Source organism: Anastrepha ludens, chromosome 4 (genome assembly GCF_028408465.1).
Source record: "Anastrepha ludens isolate Willacy chromosome 4, idAnaLude1.1, whole genome shotgun sequence".
NCBI lineage: Eukaryota > Metazoa > Arthropoda > Insecta > Diptera > Tephritidae > Anastrepha > Anastrepha ludens.
The window spans coordinates 11,654,979-11,671,993 of record NC_071500.1 but is presented as its reverse complement, the minus strand read 5'-3'; the positions used below and the strand labels follow the sequence as shown (position 1 = coordinate 11,671,993).

Sequence of the window (17,015 nt, the reverse complement as noted above, 5' to 3'; positions counted from 1 at the left end):
GAAGCAGTGAAAAACATTTTTTTATATTATATATAAATAAATAAGAAAAAGTGAATGCAAATCGCAGAAATCGTTATAAAAAATAAGTTAGCTTTTGTACCGACATCCATGCCAAAAAAAAACTTATAAGACCCGGTGGCAAAAATTTTTTGAAAACAGACTTCAGTATCGTATTCATTACACCTCAGACTGTCCAGGAATGGTTCAGTTTTTAATTTGCACAAATTATTGTCTTCGTTATTCTAATTTGTATCATGACAAAAAAATCAGTCTTTTTCGTATTTGTACTTTTTTTTTTTTTTTAAACAAATTATGACTTTCTGGTTTTCACCATTTTAAAAAGCCTTTCACACACTATTCGAATTAACAAAAAAGTGAAAAATGATTTTTTGACACGTAAGGTACCTTTTCATAGACCAGGTCACATATAGAGTAGAATGGGGTAAGATAGGTCATTTTTTTTTGGAGAGCTCTTGCTACGGTGTTTTTGCATTGATTTTGAAAAATAAGCAAGATTTTGAAAGGTTATTTATCTGCTAACATTTTGGTTATACTGACTTATGTTTGGCTAAATATTTTTTGGAAGCTGCATTCAATAAGACAAAGGTACTTTTTTTCGATATTTTCAAAATCGGGGGGCACGATAGGTCACTATGTGTGAGAGGAAAAGAACAATGTACATGGCTTGGAAATTAACGTTTTAACTTTTATTTATAGAGTATGAACACTGCACATGTTATAAAAGTTAGGAATTTTTCTTTAATTCATCTCGCGAGCACGTAATGTTTCGAACGGAATTTTAAATTGTTTAGAGGCTGATCGAACACTAGCGCCATCTCGGACTGCCGCGATTGCGTTTTTTACATCCTCTTCATTTCGTTTCGGCGTTTTTTGCACATAATTACGCACCATTTTGCTGCAAAAACAATTAAAATTTATTTTATTCAATTAAAAGTAGTGACCTATAATGCCCCCAAGCACATGTTTTATGTTAGTGTCGATATTTTTTTTAAAAACAATAATATCAAAAAACTAACACATTATTCGTGTTCAGCATTATTTTCTACGTAAAATAAAACTCACCTGACAAATATTTACATACATTAAATGCACTGCACCGTAGAATAAAAAAAATGCTATGTCGGAGAAAAGCTCACAAAAAACTAAACGACGCCAGAACTAGGATAACTAATGAATGGTGACGGCCGAAATGACAGTCGCAAACGTTGTTCCCCACCACGTATTCAATTCACATAAGACGAGTGACCTCTGCAAAAACAGTGCGACGAAAACCCCATCTACCTATTGTGCCCCCATACCTATCTTACCCCATTCTACTCTAGTATTTGATCTTCTGTGTGGTGACTGTTAAGCCAAGCTTTAAGCAACCACATTTCTTGCATTGCGTGGAAAATTTTACTAGCAAAAACTATAATAATATTTTTATTTTTAAATCATAACATTGACATAATTTTTAATTGAAAAATATTAAATTTTTTTGTTGTTTTTTTTTTTTATTTTAGGAAATTCGTGAACATTGCGATCGTGAAGCTAGTGAAAAACAATTTGAATCTGTTGAATCAGAGAGAATACACAATCGCTGTCTAAACAGATACAGAGATGTAAATCCTTACGATCACTCGCGCATTATCCTCCGTAAGGGCGGTATTGACTATATTAATGCAAATCTTGTTACGGTAAGTGGCGTGATAATAGACAATTTGAGAAGCAAAAGCTTTTGTTTCAATTTTATCTTTTTTTAACTCTCCACAGCTCGACCGTGCCGAAAGAGCATATATTCTAACACAGGGTCCACTCACTGAAACCGTTGGGCACTTTTGGCTAATGGTATGGGAGCAAAATACCAAGGCCATTCTTATGTTAAACAAATTAATTGAAAAGAAGCAAGTTAAATGTCATCAGTATTGGCCTGATATGAGAGGTCCTGAAAATGCACTAATTTTGAATGAAGTTGAGTTGGTTGTTGAATTTATTCGTTGTGAAGAGTATCAGAACTTCTGTCGCAGATGGTTCAAGTAAGTTGGCGAAAGGATAATTGGTTAATATCTTTTTGAAAACTAATATTATTGCTATTAGGCTAACAGATCTTGAAACGAACACAAGCCGTGAGATATTACAATTCCACTATACAACATGGCCGGACTTTGGAATTCCTAGTTCACCAGTGGCGTTTTTACAATTTTTAAAACAGGTGCGCGACACGGGTGCACTCGATGCGAGTGTGGGGCCCGCAATAGTTCACTGCAGCGCCGGGATCGGACGTTCCGGCACATTTTGTTTAGTAGACTGTTGTCTAGTTTTGGTTAGTGATAAAAAATCGGTGTGAAATTTGCAAATATTATAACTGTTTGGTTTTACTTTGAAACAATTAGGTTGAGAAAGAAGGCGAAAACAAGGTTTCTGTACAGGAAGTACTTTATGAGCTGCGCAGATATCGCATGGGCTTAATACAGACTGCAGATCAATTATACTTCTCTTATCAAGCAATTATAGAGGGAATCAAATTGCTTAAAGATCCCGTAAAACAATTTATTATATTTCAAACATTTAAATATATAATAAAAACAAAATTTTCGTTTGATTAAAGGAATTTCTGAATTACAAGGAGGAGCCAATCGCTAACAGTGACAATGGACACAATCAGTATGCCACAAGTGGAGAGATGCCACCACCTCTACCGCCACGTACACATTCCCTACCACTGCCAATGGCCGGCTGCAGCACTGCCGGTGTACTATCGTTCAGTCAACTCGGCAAGCCATTACCAAAAATACCGGCTAGCGCAAGTTTCAGTGACGAGCTATACGGCATGACCGCCAGTCCAGAGCACTCCAGCAAGGAAAAAACCGCTGAGAGCATGTTGAATAGACCTCTACCGCCAATACCACAACAGGCGCAAGGCTCACAAAACCCGTTGGAACGAGTGCATGAGTCAGACAGTGATGACAATGATTTATACGAGGACGATAAAAGTGATGACGGTAGTGATGATGATGAAGTCGTAGAACAGGATGATGACGATAAGAACACTAACGAAGGTAATGACCGGAGTAGAAGCAGTGAACGTGCGAGCGGTAGCAGAGACGGTGGTAATCAAACTACGGGTGAAGTAAAATTAAACTTCTCCGATTCCTCAAATAGCAAACCAATCACGATCGGGTAAGTCTACAAATAAATAGAAAAAATTATTTGTATTTTTTTTTTTTTGTGTTTTGTGTTTTTTAACTAAATATTTCACTCATCTTCTATATAGCAGCCCCGAAAATGAATTGAAACGGCGGAAACGTGTAGAGCGACAGACCAACATCGAACAAAAAGTGAGCGAAATCAAACGAAAACAGCGCGAATCGGAGGAAAGAAAGCATGCGGCGAAGAAAAGAAGGTCATTAATTACTTATATAGCGGCGGGTGTTGTTGTGGGTGTGATTTGTGTGTATGCATATTCGAAGTTCGCCTAAAGTGCCCATTGATTGGCACAAAATGTCCCCCCCATCCCTGCCCTTCATAGTATCAATCGATAGTTATCTTTGTGACGCGCACATGCACTAGAGCGCTTCATATACGATACATACATACACAATAATAAAGCTCTCGCCAATATAAATAAATAAATAAATAATGCGTTCATGTAATTCTTTAGAACACATACACACACCGAAATAGTAATCGAAGCCAAGTAAAAATAAATTCAAAGTACTAAGTTTTCATTTAATTAAGAGCCAAGATTACACACAAATGAACATTATGCATAAATTAGTTAAATATAGTTACCCAAATAAGTTCTCGATTTCTAATCAATAGCCAGATTTTATTTTATGTTTTCATACAAATCATGTCTAAGTTGAGAAGAATTGATAATCATTTTTGTAATAAATACGCCGTGGCCGCAATAACAGCACAGCAGTGCCAGCGAATGCGCGGAATTTTTATATATGGAAAGAAATGCATAACACCGCCAACATAAAAAAAAAAATTAATTATCAATACGAATTTGAAGTCACTTTAAATTTACACAGCATTATACTGAAATTGAATAGGCTAGTCCTTAAAAGTTGACACTTTGATGGGCTTTGATTTGTAAAATTTGTACAAAGTGAAACGTTGAACTACAGCGTTTGTGTTGCGGTATACGCAAGATTAAAAAAAAAACTGATAAGCCGTCGAAATTTGTCAAAATGTCACTGTGCTGTTATTGTGACCACGTCTGTACATCAAATTTATTGCTGCATATGCAATACCCCTCTATTAAATTTTTCAGTCGTCTTCTTCAAAGTCGTGATTCTCTTTTTGCTTCTAAATTTTATTTTATTTTTGTATTCTTACCACACACAGGAAACCACAGCCCGTACACCTTAAACGCTCGCATAAATAAATATACCACTTATAAGACTCATGCCAATTTTTTGTTAAGATTGTTGCTATATACGATAATTCTATGAACAATCCGCTGAAATAATGTATAAATGTTTTAAGAATAAGTTTGCTATGATGCGACATATATTATAACGTAATGAAATTTAAATTGATTAGTTAATATAACACTTATACATAAATATTTTTTTTTTTTTTTGTAACGTACATACTTACCAACTAGACGCTGATGGTGATTAGTAGGTCTAGTGTGTGCCCTAACACTATCACATAAAATGCTTCTTTGCTTGCCCAGACTTTGTTTGGAGCACAAGATTTTGGTGGAAAGTAATGAAGTATGTATTTCAAATGAAAGTTAAACGGGAATAACATAGAAAACAAAGAACAAAATTAGTTGCAAAATGTTGCTTGATTTCTATATGTATTACACGACAATAGACTGAGAATGTAAAATTAAAAAAAAAATAATAATAAACCGAAAAGACGGAAAAATTAAAACAAATAACTTCTTTGTAAATATATACAATACAACTCATGGCATCATAACAATATACTATACATATATACGCATTGAAAACCTAAAGTAAAGTAGATGTAAGTTGGGAAATCTCAAAAAAGCAAAGTTTCTTCAACATACGACATTTCTTCATTTCCTTCAAGTTTTTGCTTTATAATGTGAATTAATAAACTTATGCAGTGAGTTTGTGAACTGTCTGTTAAGAGCAAATTTTATATTGTACTTTCGTATGCGTTAAAGAAAAACATGTTTTTTGAATTTTTCAAACAAATGTAGTGTGCCAGTGTGTCGACATTTAATGCCTTATGCAGCAAGCGAAAAAATTAACGTAAATTGCTCTTAAAAACTGCATGCACGTGCAACTTTTCTATGCATTTTTGTATACGGATTTTTGGTATATATGAATGTTGTAAATAATTACAGTTTTTTTTTTTTGCATGTTTGCTTACAATTATTTAATATCACTTAAGGGGTAACACCACTGTAGAAATTTCAAAAAATTGATTTTTTGTTTATAAGCTTAAAAAATTCTTTGAACCTTTTAAAATACAGAACAAAAAGTTTTATACGTTACCGAAGTTTATTTCATAAACATTTTAAGCTTTTAACCAAGCGTTAGTGACTGCTACCTAACGATTTCTCCAAATTTCCAAACTTTAAACGTGTTTTTCTCAAAACACGTTTTCAGAAATTGGCACGCAGCATAACTCAAACAATTTTAAATATTTTTAATCAGGTTTTTCACTACGTCTGTATAATAACCTTCTTAAGAGAAGAGCGTAGGGGATTTTCGATAGATTAATTTAAACGATTGTTATAATTATTTAAGTGCCGTTTTTTTAGTCCAAAATAGAGTTTTTTCCTTCAAATGCTTGCTAATTCCACAAAAATAAATATTTTTTAAATCCCCTACGTGTTTCTCTAGCTATTCTTATCTAGATTAAGAAAAAAAAATTTCCTTGTTCCAGATTAAAATTTGCACCCTCTGTGCTGCGTGCCGCGGAGCTCCTTCAAGAGAAACCACATTACAAAAATGTCTCCAATGCCGCCATTTTGTAAAATTTTTCGATCAAACTTTGTAGTTTTGTATTTTAGTATATACAGTGCGCTCGGGAAAACGTCAGCTAATTAAAACCACGAGTGTTGACGTTTAACAAATTGTTGACGTTTATGAATGTAGAAACTGTTAATAAAAAAACATATTGATAGTGTGCTTTAAACGTTTTTATTGACTATAAACTTAAACTAAACATAAACAAATACAAAAAAAGAACAAAAAAGGCTTTCAGCCTAACTAAAACTAAAGGAACGCATTTCAAAAGAGATCACATTTCACATACATACTTATGCATCTAAAAAAAATTGGTTATTTTTTTCTGTTGTTTTTTCCTTTCCAATACTTGGAGGAGAGCTTTCTCTCGTAAACGTCTTAATACATTTAAGTAATTTTGCTCAACATTCTCGCATTGAGCCCAATCTAAAGCCCGGTTAAATATTTCGACAGCTTCGTTTGGTTTTATTGTCTGTACATTTGTACTCGTATCTAAATCGTTGTCATCATCATCGGTCACTTCTAACTCCTCAGCTTCACACGAATTAGAAACATAACCCAGTAGAAAATCTTCATTCCACTTTTGAATGGATGATACTGTATAGTCAACCTTAAAAAATGTATAAAGTTACTGGTCGTGTCGTTAAAATAATTTTATAAAGCGACAAATCTGGGGGTTTATTTCATAAAGCAGATCAACTGCGAGCTCCATTTGTTGTTGCAGTTCCGAGTTTATTTTTTCTTTCAATATGCTTAACGGAATATCTTCCTCCAGATCTGTCTCATTTTCCGTGAAACGCAAAACATTTTGCCATTGTATCTTTGCTAACTTTATTCCATGCGGCTTCTAAAAGCATAACACAATCCCTTAATGTAACAGCTTTCATAGAATCTACTAGATCTGATTTTTTTGCTGTTACCATGGCTAGAAGACTGTTTCTATAATACAACTTCGTTATTTTAATTGCGTTTTGATCCATTGGTTGGATAAGTGGGGTTACATTCGGAGGAAAGAACATTGCAACTATGTTTCCATCTTCTGTTTTAAGCTCTAATTCACTTGGATGAGATGGAGCATTGTCTATCAGAAGGAGCGCTTTAACTGGCAAGTCCTTTTTTAAAAGAAAATCTGTTACCTAAAATTAGAAAATCTTAGCTATTAAAAGCGATTTTTCTGTAGCAGAACAAATATTAACCTGTGGCACAAAGGATTTGTGAAACCAATCGTAGAAAATAGCTGATGCCATCCATGAGGACTTGGAACTCTTGTACTCAGTTGGGCAGTTAAAGTTTTTGAAAATGCGTGGATTTTTTGCCTTCCCAGTCACCAACAATTTAAGCTTATGATTTCCGGAAGCATTAGCACAACATAAAAAAGTAACGCGTTGTTTTTCTGTCTTTACGCCCGGAGCAGTTTTTTCGGCACTTGATACGTAAGACTTTTCTGGCAAAATTTTCCAAAATAAGCCAGACTCATCAGCATTGCACAATTGATCATGGCAAATACCCATTTCTTAAATTTTTTGTTTAAGTTTGATTTTAAATGGTTCGACCAGCAAAGGCTGTGAAGATAGCTTTCCTCCAGTTATTTTAAGCAGGCAAACTCCATATCTTTTTTTAAAACCTTGCAACCATCCATCACTTGCGTTAAAAGAACATTCCTTTTCTTTTATTTTTAGATGAATCTCTTTAGCCTTTTGTTTGAGCGCTAATGCATTAACCGGATAATGCTTTTCTCTCTGCTTTACAAACCATTGATACAGGCGCTTTTCCATTTTCGGCAACTCTGATGCTCTTAATGTCTTTCTTTTTCCCGGGCCGGAAAGCGTATTATTGACACAGTCCAAACTTTTATTTTTTTCATTTTTATCTTGCTAATTGTTGATTTTGAGATACCATATTGTTTTGCTAAAGCTACCGCACTTGCACCCTTTTCTAATAAATCCAAAATATTTGCCTTTTCTTGTAATTTAAGCACTTTCGGTTGTTTTGAACACATTTTGGTAATGTGGCACTTACGAGAACAAAAAATCAACTGAACATAAAAAAGATAACACATTGAGATGGAATTTTTTTTCTATTCTACATACATAAATATGTATGTACTTAAATATAAGGGGAATCCCCGAATTCTGAACTAATTTCATGAAATAAATGTGTGTGTGTGATCAAAACTGTGTATTTTAACTGTTGCTTAATTCAAAATTTTGATTTATTTAAAGTTGACGTTTTAGAGCTTTGTGGTTTGGTTGACGTTTTAGAGTAGACAATGTAAAAAACTAAGGGTTGACGTTTTCCCGAGTGCACTGTAAGTAATAACTTCCCAAACCAGAGTGATTGTTTCCCCTTTCCTTCTATACAAAAAATTCTTTAAAAATCGTGTTTATTTTACGCGTGTAGAGTGGTGTTACCCCTTAAATAAATAATTTTTTACATAGAAAAAAAATATTGAAAATAGGCCGTTTTTTACCCGACGAATCCCATGTAACCCCTTAAAAACGCTAATAATAGTATAAAGTCAGCCATAACTGAATTTCTTAAAGGTATTAAGGGGTTAGTTAGGGGTAGTCAGAAGCCCGAAAAAATTATGATTTTCAATCATTTTTTTTTTTTTTGCTAGTCAATTTCTTTATTTTACAAAAATAAAAGCATAGCATTAATACATTTTGTTTCGACTTGACTTTAGCAAAATTTCAAAAAAAAAAGAATTAATAATTGTAAAAGTTATCGCTGTTTGTGTGGCGCCCGTTTCTCCAGAAGTCACTTGCGGTGATCATCACAAGCCCTTGGAGATTCATCTAAATCAATCGGACAAGAGAAATTAGTTTTATTGGTAGATAATCTTGCTCACAACGGACCCATTTCGTGGTCTAAGTGGCATCGCTGTCTCTATGTGCGACGCGGCTGCCTAACTTAACCTAATAGATAATCTTGTGCCTGATCGAAGCTTTTTTTTTTTTCAAAATTAACAATATGGCGGCCTGAGGAAATATTTTTCAGATTTTCGAGAAAAAAACCGACAATTAATTGTTTAAAAAAATCGAAATTTAAAAAAAAAATTCTCCGTCAGGCACGAGCTATTTATTTTTTTCAAAAGCAGTATACATTTTATTGAAATCTACAAAGCGTTTCTTTTTTCCAAAATTAACAATATAGCGACCTCAGGAAATATTTTTCAGATTTTCGAGAAAAAAACTGACAATTAATTCTTTAAAAACAAAATTTACTTTTTGGGAAAAAAATCCTTCGATCAGGCATAAGTTTTTAATGTTTTCCAAAAGTAGTATACATTTTATTGAAATCTATCAAGCGGTTTTTAAGTTACAGTGATCACCAGTTCAAAAAACATATTTTTGAGAAAAACGCTTTTAAAGTTTTGCGAACGCTCCGGAGCGCAGGACCGCCCTTTGTTAACTGTTGAATAACTCGAAAAGTATTTGTCGGATTCACTTCAAATTTTCACACAATATTTTTAAGATATCATACCTGAAGAAAATGCAAAAACAAGTCCATTATTATTATTATTATTTTTTTTGTTTTGAAAATTCTAACTACCCCTAACCCCTTAAAAACGTTAATAATGGTATAAAGTCAACCATAACTGAATTTCCTCAAGGCGGCCGCCGTAGCCGAATGGGTTGGTGCGTGACTACCATTCGGAATTCACAGAGAGAACGTAGGTTCGAATCTCGGAAACACCAAAATTAAGAAAAACATTTTCAAAACAACTTAGGCGACATGCCTACTCAACGACACAACTACAATACATTTGCATTTTTATGCCATGTAATAAACGATCGCACTTTAAGACGGTAGATCAATAGCATTTGAAATAATTATTTATCACAATTTTCATGTGTTTCTTGTTTTAACGAAATTACAATTTTTTTAATTGATTTGTATTTATTAAACCTTTTCTTAGTAACTAACGATAATGTAACACAGTTAGCGAGCTAGAATGTTTTCTAATTCTTACATAAGTTCAATAAGGTTCCATACTTAATGTACTTTTAAAAATATCATGATTTCTATGGCATTACTACTATTGGCGTTGTCTTTTAGGTCCTCCATTCGCTCGTGAGCTTGTTATATTAAATATTTGGTCGGTATTCGATGAATATTTCGGCAATTTTGCATTTCTCAAAGAAGCGTAACATTTTTTTTTTTTGTTAATCGGTTTTATGGTTGAACGGCTTGCTACTTCCCACAACCACGTACCCCGGTTGTCTAGATTGTTTAGAGAAAGCTATAATAACTCAGTATTCACTCGTTTAAGTAGCTTTAAGCTCTTAAACACCTAAGAACTTCAGCTACCGACATACCCAGCCTATACTCATTGAATATGAAGAGTACCACCACCACACTAACCAAAGGGGGTTTTTACCTGGGACTGTCTGCCTTGATAACAAAAATATGCAGACCAATATAATTTAGCGATGTTCAGCAAGGCTGCTATTTTCGCGCCGAGCTCGTTGCTTTGGTAGTGCCTGCTGCTATGCAAAACTTAGAAGTTATCGAACTATACTTATACATAACTTGGTAGTGCCTGTGCGTTAGACAGGCCAAACACATCATATTTTATGAGTGGGCGTGTGATGAAAAATTACAATATTGACAAATGTCCAATTTTTCATTCTAGAAGTTGCACACTTAAATAAATTCACTTATTTTGCATATATATGTATATACATATATGTATGTATGTGTATGTGATCGTTTTAAGAAAAATTTACTTAGCTGAACCACCCCCTACAACTCTGTTTGAAAGTGCACTTAGGCAGGCATTATTTTTTTGTACTTTGAGTTCATACGGTTTGAGAGAAACTTTATATGAAAAACTATAATTTGTTTGGTCACTTTAGTTATCCTGTAAAAGTATTACTATCCATTTTTAATCATGGCTGTTCTAAGCGCCTGAAGTATAAAGTTGGCATTTAAGGCAGAGAGAGAGGCTTTGAAATTAATTTTTTTATTCACATACATACACACTAAAAGCATGAAATACATAAATTAGCAACTTGCCATCATAATTGATTGGATTTTAAGAGGAAAGCATTCGCGAGCTATTCTCATTAGTGATTAGTGATCGGCTCGCGCTCACCTTCTTTGCTGCACGAACGTTGCTCCTCGCTGTAGTACGAGTACATATAGTATTTTCGTTTAAGCACATTCATGTATGCATAAGTATATATAAATATATTTCAACTTTTGAAATACTAATATAGTTGGAATTTTTATTGTTTCTTAATACGCAATTGTTGACTATTAGCACTAAAACCACTTTTTGAAGCTCGCATTTATGGACCTTAACTTTCTATGAATATACTTATACACTTATTAATATGTACGTCTTTACAAATTTATATCAATTTTGTATACATATACAAATAGCACACAATCACTAACCTATATATTTTTTTATGAAGAAGTTATAAAAAACGAAGCAGAAAGCTTGAAAGAAACACATCGCAAACGAATAGTAACAAATTACGTTTGATATGCTAAATGTACGAGTATGTGGATTTTTGAAAGATTAACTTATAGTATAACTAACGCAAATTTGATTTTTGGCTTTTATTACTTTCTAAACTTTCGTAAAAAAATGTAATATTTTTTATGCAACTTTTATAAGATGGATTTTTTTAAACTACTACATTGCGTAGTTATAGTTCAACTTGTGTAATGAATTCTCGTGCAACAGCTGTGAAATGAAAATAGTTTAAATCTTTCACTAAAACCTAGAAATGCTTTAAGGGGTTGGGGTAGTCAGATGATTTTCAATCATTTTTTTTTTTTTTTTTTTTGCTAGTCAATTGCCTCATTTTACAAAAATAAAACCATAACATTAATACATCATGTTTCGGTTTGACTTTAGCAATATTTCAAAACAATAAATTAATAATTGTAAAATTTATTGCTGCTTGCATGGCGCCCGTTTCTCCAGAAGTCCCTTGTGGCGATCATTACAAGTCCTTGGAGATTCATCTAAAATCAATCGGACAAGAGAAAATAGTTTTATTACTAGATAATCTTGCTCACAATGGACCCATTTCGTGGTCTAAGTGGCATCGCTGTCTCTATGTGCGACGCGGCTGCCTAACTTAACCTAATAGATAATCTTGTGCCTGATCGAAGCGTTTTTTTTTTTTTTTTTTTTTTTTTTTTTTTTTTTTTTTTTTAAATTAACAATATCGCGACCTCAGAAAATATTTTTCAGATTTTCGAGAAAAAAACTGACAATTAATTCTTAAAAAAAAAAATTTAATTTTTGGGGAAAAAAATCCTTCGATCAGGCATGCGTTTTTAATGTTTTTCAAAAGCAGTACAAATTTTATTGAAATCTACCAAGCAGTTTTTAAGTTACAGTGATCACCAGTTCAAAAAACATAGTTTTGAGAAAAACGCATTTAAAGTTTTGCGAACGCTCCAGAGCGCCCGAGCGCCCTTTGTTAATTGTTAAATAACTCGAAAAGAATTTCATCCCCTTTCTGTGTTAACCTCGTAACTTAATTTTTTTCGAAGTTGAGATTTTTAGTGAAAAACACTCCTTAGCACTCCTGTTACGTAAAACAAAACATACAATGTTCATAATGATTATAGAATTTTTTTCAGCGCGTTTGGTTTTTTTCGTATCTACATGTTCGAATTCAAAAACCTCGTATCTACTCTAAGTTTCGTATCAAATAAGTTATAACTTTTCATAAAAGTTAAGTAACTCTAAACATTTTTATCGATTTACTGAAAATTATGATTTTGTAGATATGAGGTTAACACAGAAAGGGGACGATTTGTCGGATTCACTTCAAATTTCCACACAATATTTTTAAGATATCATACCTGAAGAAAATGCAAAAAAAAAATCCAATTTTTTGAAAATTCTGACTACCCCTAACCCCTTAAAACCTAAAGCTTTAAAGCTAGATAGAGCTAAATCGATTTTAGTTATTTTGTCGCAGTTTTGTTTGGGTTTGTTCGAGGCACGTAATAAAAGCGTCAGCACTCGCAACACTGTTGCAAATGTCAAATCAATACTTTTCTGCTGTTCGAGTATTTGTTTTTACACAGATATGTGAAGGTGAATCATCATCCTCATCATCATTTGGCGCTACAGCTCTGTGTCAGGTTTGACCTGCTGCACAAAATGTCTCCATTTGGCCCGATTCTTGGATATTTCGCTGCAATTGGTGACCTTGAGTTTTCTCATGTCGTCATCTAGTTCGGCAATGCATCTTGATCTTGGTTGGTCTGTATCTTGCTTTTGTTGCAAATGTTTTAGCGTCAATTACTTTTCGTTGAGCTCTCGTGGGGTCGTCCATTCTCATAGTATGGCCTAGCCATCTTCGAAGATGAATACGTAAATAAAAATACTGAAGTTTTTTATAAATTTTTTCCTCGATAGTTTCGATTTTGACGTTAATTTTACGTTGTAAATGTCAAAGAAAATAATGAAGTAGTCGTACGAACAAAATTTTTACGATGTCGATTTTAAAGAATTTACGCGAAATAATGACCGAATTTTTGGCAGGCAGCTCGACATAATTTTTTTTATTGCTTTCAATTGTTAATTCCAGTGAATATGTCAATCGAGACAGCAAATTGAAAGAAGCTGGCAATTCTTGTCATGAAATATTTGAAGTCATATATTGTCAACATCTGTGAAGCAATGCAAGGATGATATGTATTATTAGAAGGCCATTACGCACTGCGACCAGAGCTGAAGGATGATATGTATATACCAGGTTTGCGCGGTATGGTGAAAAAAAAGTTTTTTTTTTGAGGGGAACTTTGGATTCTACGTCATTCGTTTTGGGTTTCACAAAATTTAGCTTTAGCTTAGCGAAACACAAAACGAATGACGTCGACCTATCTGTCAAATTCGCTCAGAGCCGAATAACGGTCTGCTGGGTAGTACACCTCTAAAAATCTTCACCATGGAAGTAATGGGATGTTGTTGTTGTTGTAGCAGCATAAACATTCCCAATACATATGTATACGGAGAATACCTCTGAGGTGGCCGTCCTTGGTCGGATACAAGTCCGGTCGTTCCGGTTATGTAGAACCGACTGTCGTAGGAACGAAGCAATAGGCTGTCATTTTACATGTTTAACAGCCAATTGTTATTTTTTATGACGCTCACATTGGCGGCATCTTTGATCATTTTAGTTTTTCAGACTGTGCATTTTCCTTCTTTGCAAAAAAGAATTCACTCAGGATCTTGGCGTTGTTTGTTGTTTTAACAGTAATGGTAGCCCCGTCAGTGTAGGGCATATCACCGGTCGTCTTCGTCTAGCTCATCTAGGGGTAGGCCCAGGAAACATGCTGTTTCGACAGGTTGGGTCCAGAGGGGTGGCGTCCTTCTTTCCTCTTTGTCGTATAAATCAAAAAATGGGCGTTTTCCGAAACGAATGTATAGAATACAATCTAGAAGTATCGCATCAATTCTGTATGATTGCCGTATGCATACATTGCATCAGTAAAATATTGATACTTGTTGACATTTAGAATATTAAAAATTAAATATTACATACAAGTTTCTTATAATGATAAAAATAATTTTCTTAAAACTTACTTCTCTTCATGCTCCGCCATTTTTTCCTCTGTACATGTACACACATGACATCAGCTTGTTTAGTGATGCATTGGTTGCTTTTTGTTGCGTATAGAGAGCATCAACTTTTGGGAGCACGATACATCGTCCAGGGTTGTAGGGTTGCGTTTGGGAACATGTCACTTCGTTCGAACACAAAGCAACAGGCATTTTGGAAAACGCCCAATGCTTTCAAGCAATCGAGAGCACGAGCACAACGTACTGCTTATTTGACGGCATTTTCAAAATGACGCTAACATAAAGCTAGATATACACGAGGCAACCGTTGAAACAACGTGTTGCCTTTGTTTAAGAAACACGTTGCGACCGTTGCTTCAATCTCAGTATTGTGTATAACTGTGGTGCGGGAAAGGTACAAGCGGAAGATACGTAAAATTAAATTTTTTAAATGATCGACGAAATACGTAAAATTACTTCTCTTATTATAATTGACGAACTTTTGTACGAAAATGAGGAAGAAGAGATGCAACAAAAGAAGAGAAAGAAAATTTGGTCCAAAAATAGGCTTTTAAAAAAAATCGAATTTTCGAACGAGAGGCTGCTGAAAGTACTGAAGGAAAATGAGCCAGCGGACTATAAAAATTACATGAGGATGGACAAAGCCCTGTTTAGAAAATTGTTGGACTTCGTAAAGGCCAAAATAACGAAACAAGATACCATAATGAGAGAGGCAATATCAGCAGAAATTAGACTGGCAATAACCACCGGAAACTCTTTTGCAGACTTGAAATTTTTATCAATTTTATTGTATTCATTTTTTAATTGTTCGTATGTTTTTTTCTAAAATTTTTATTTTTATATTTTTCACTACTTATATCCCACAGCTCTCTCAAAATTTTGTATTCGTTAATAAAATTAACGTAATTTTCATTATTTTCAATTGCCATTTTTTCCTTTTTCACTTTATTTTACTCCGCACGAACCTTCTTCTTCGCTTGTTTTCAACGAACTGAACGAGTTAAAGCAGTAAACAATGATACACACGAAGCAACGGTTCTAGCAACCTATCCCAAAAATCAAATTTATTTGATATTTCAGGCAACGGTTGCAGCAACACGAAAATCAATTGGCAACACAGCTACACACGAGGCAACGGTTGCTTCAACATGGCCGTGTTGCTGCAACGGTTGCCTGGTGTGTATTTAGCTTAACGCGGCAATGCTCACATTTAAAACATTGTCATCGCATTCAATGAAATTTGACAGTTATAAAATGAACAATTGAGTGTAGAGAAGTAGAACGCTATGCATTTGCCAAAGTTGCCAGAATTTCACATGGAACGGTATACTTAAAAAAATTGTGCAACACAGCAGTTCTGATTGCAACTCGAACAAGCCCTTTATTTACAAAAATTTTCTGTATTTTACGAGGTATACAAGTACATTCCTGTATTTACGTGCATATACAAAAGCAAATTACATAGTTTTTACCTTTTTTTTTTTATTATACCAAAAAACATAAAATCACCTACAGCAGTTACCTTAAGCGGGCCACAAACACATAACAAATCAAAACAATGGGTTGAAATTTCCACAGATCGACCACGCCACACACCGATTTCCAACACTTGAAAGTTGAAAAAAACTTATATTTGGATTTCCTTGCAATCAGGTACGTGTGAGTGTGGCGAAGTTGACGATTTTTGTCATTGCTTTTGAGATTTCGAAGTGTACACATGCGCGGAAATACAATGCATAGCAATTCGTTTTTTCCCCCGCATTCCATGGTTACGGTGCCCACACTCGCCGAAGTAAACGTACGTTCCGTGTCAGCTGACACGATCCAACCTATGAGAGCGCCATGTAAATAAAAATTCACCACCGTTCCGTTACCGTATCGTGTACGTGTGTAAATCAAGGTGCAATCATTAAAGGTGGTGTCAGTAGACCCACACAATGTTTTGTACGTTTGATTAATTCACCTTGTTTCACTCTGTGCTGACAGTCACATGGACATGGCGAAAGAAAAAAAAACAAATCAGCTGATTTACCGTTACCATCTTTAATAGATTCGCCTTATGTGTAAATAAAAATTTTTGAATATTCCGTAAAAACGTGTCAGCAGAGCAATCAGCTGCGGCCAAACATTACATTTCGAAATCATTAACCAAATAAACTTAGAAAAATTTTAATTTTTATTCAAATAACTTAAAAACAATGAAGAATAATGTTAATTAAAGATAAATGAACTATTTGCATTTATTGGTTTTTGGCTTTGGTTTATTATGCAATGAAAAATTTGAACTAATAACGCGGATGTGTGTAAAAGTGTGTATGCAAAAATATCAATGGCAACATTGTGTCGACACAACCAAGCACAAACCCACACAAACCGATGTATTGTGTAAATATGTAACCAAACGAAAGCAGTTGTTTTCTACGGACTCAAGCTTTGCTTAGTTTTGTGTAGCTCACGGGCAGCAGACAGGGACTACGGTAACGTCGCTG

The 17,015-nt window shown here is 34.2% G+C and overlaps 1 protein-coding gene and 1 pseudogene across 6 annotated transcripts in view; one reads left to right on the top strand and one right to left on the bottom strand.

Moving 5' to 3' along the window:
* LOC128861414 (tyrosine-protein phosphatase non-receptor type 61F) overlaps window positions 1–17,015 on the top strand; it is a 50,003-nt gene that overhangs the window by 30,893 nt on the left and 2,095 nt on the right. For 2 of the 6 annotated variants that reach the window (XM_054099548.1, XM_054099549.1), the window contains exons 2-7: window positions 1,524–1,697; window positions 1,774–2,036; window positions 2,098–2,323; window positions 2,394–2,540; window positions 2,609–3,180; window positions 3,275–3,403. In XM_054099548.1, coding sequence (XP_053955523.1) covers window positions 1,524–1,697; window positions 1,774–2,036; window positions 2,098–2,323; window positions 2,394–2,540; window positions 2,609–3,180; window positions 3,275–3,403 — 1,511 coding nt within the window. Of the gene's footprint in view, window positions 1–1,523; window positions 1,698–1,773; window positions 2,037–2,097; window positions 2,324–2,393; window positions 2,541–2,608; window positions 3,181–3,274; window positions 3,999–4,353; window positions 9,488–17,015 lie in introns of those variants that run through there. The other 4 variants (XM_054099545.1, XM_054099543.1, XM_054099547.1 and 1 more) reach the window with 3 other exon arrangements.
* On the bottom strand, window positions 6,604–7,046 carry LOC128860648 (jerky protein homolog-like; annotated as a pseudogene).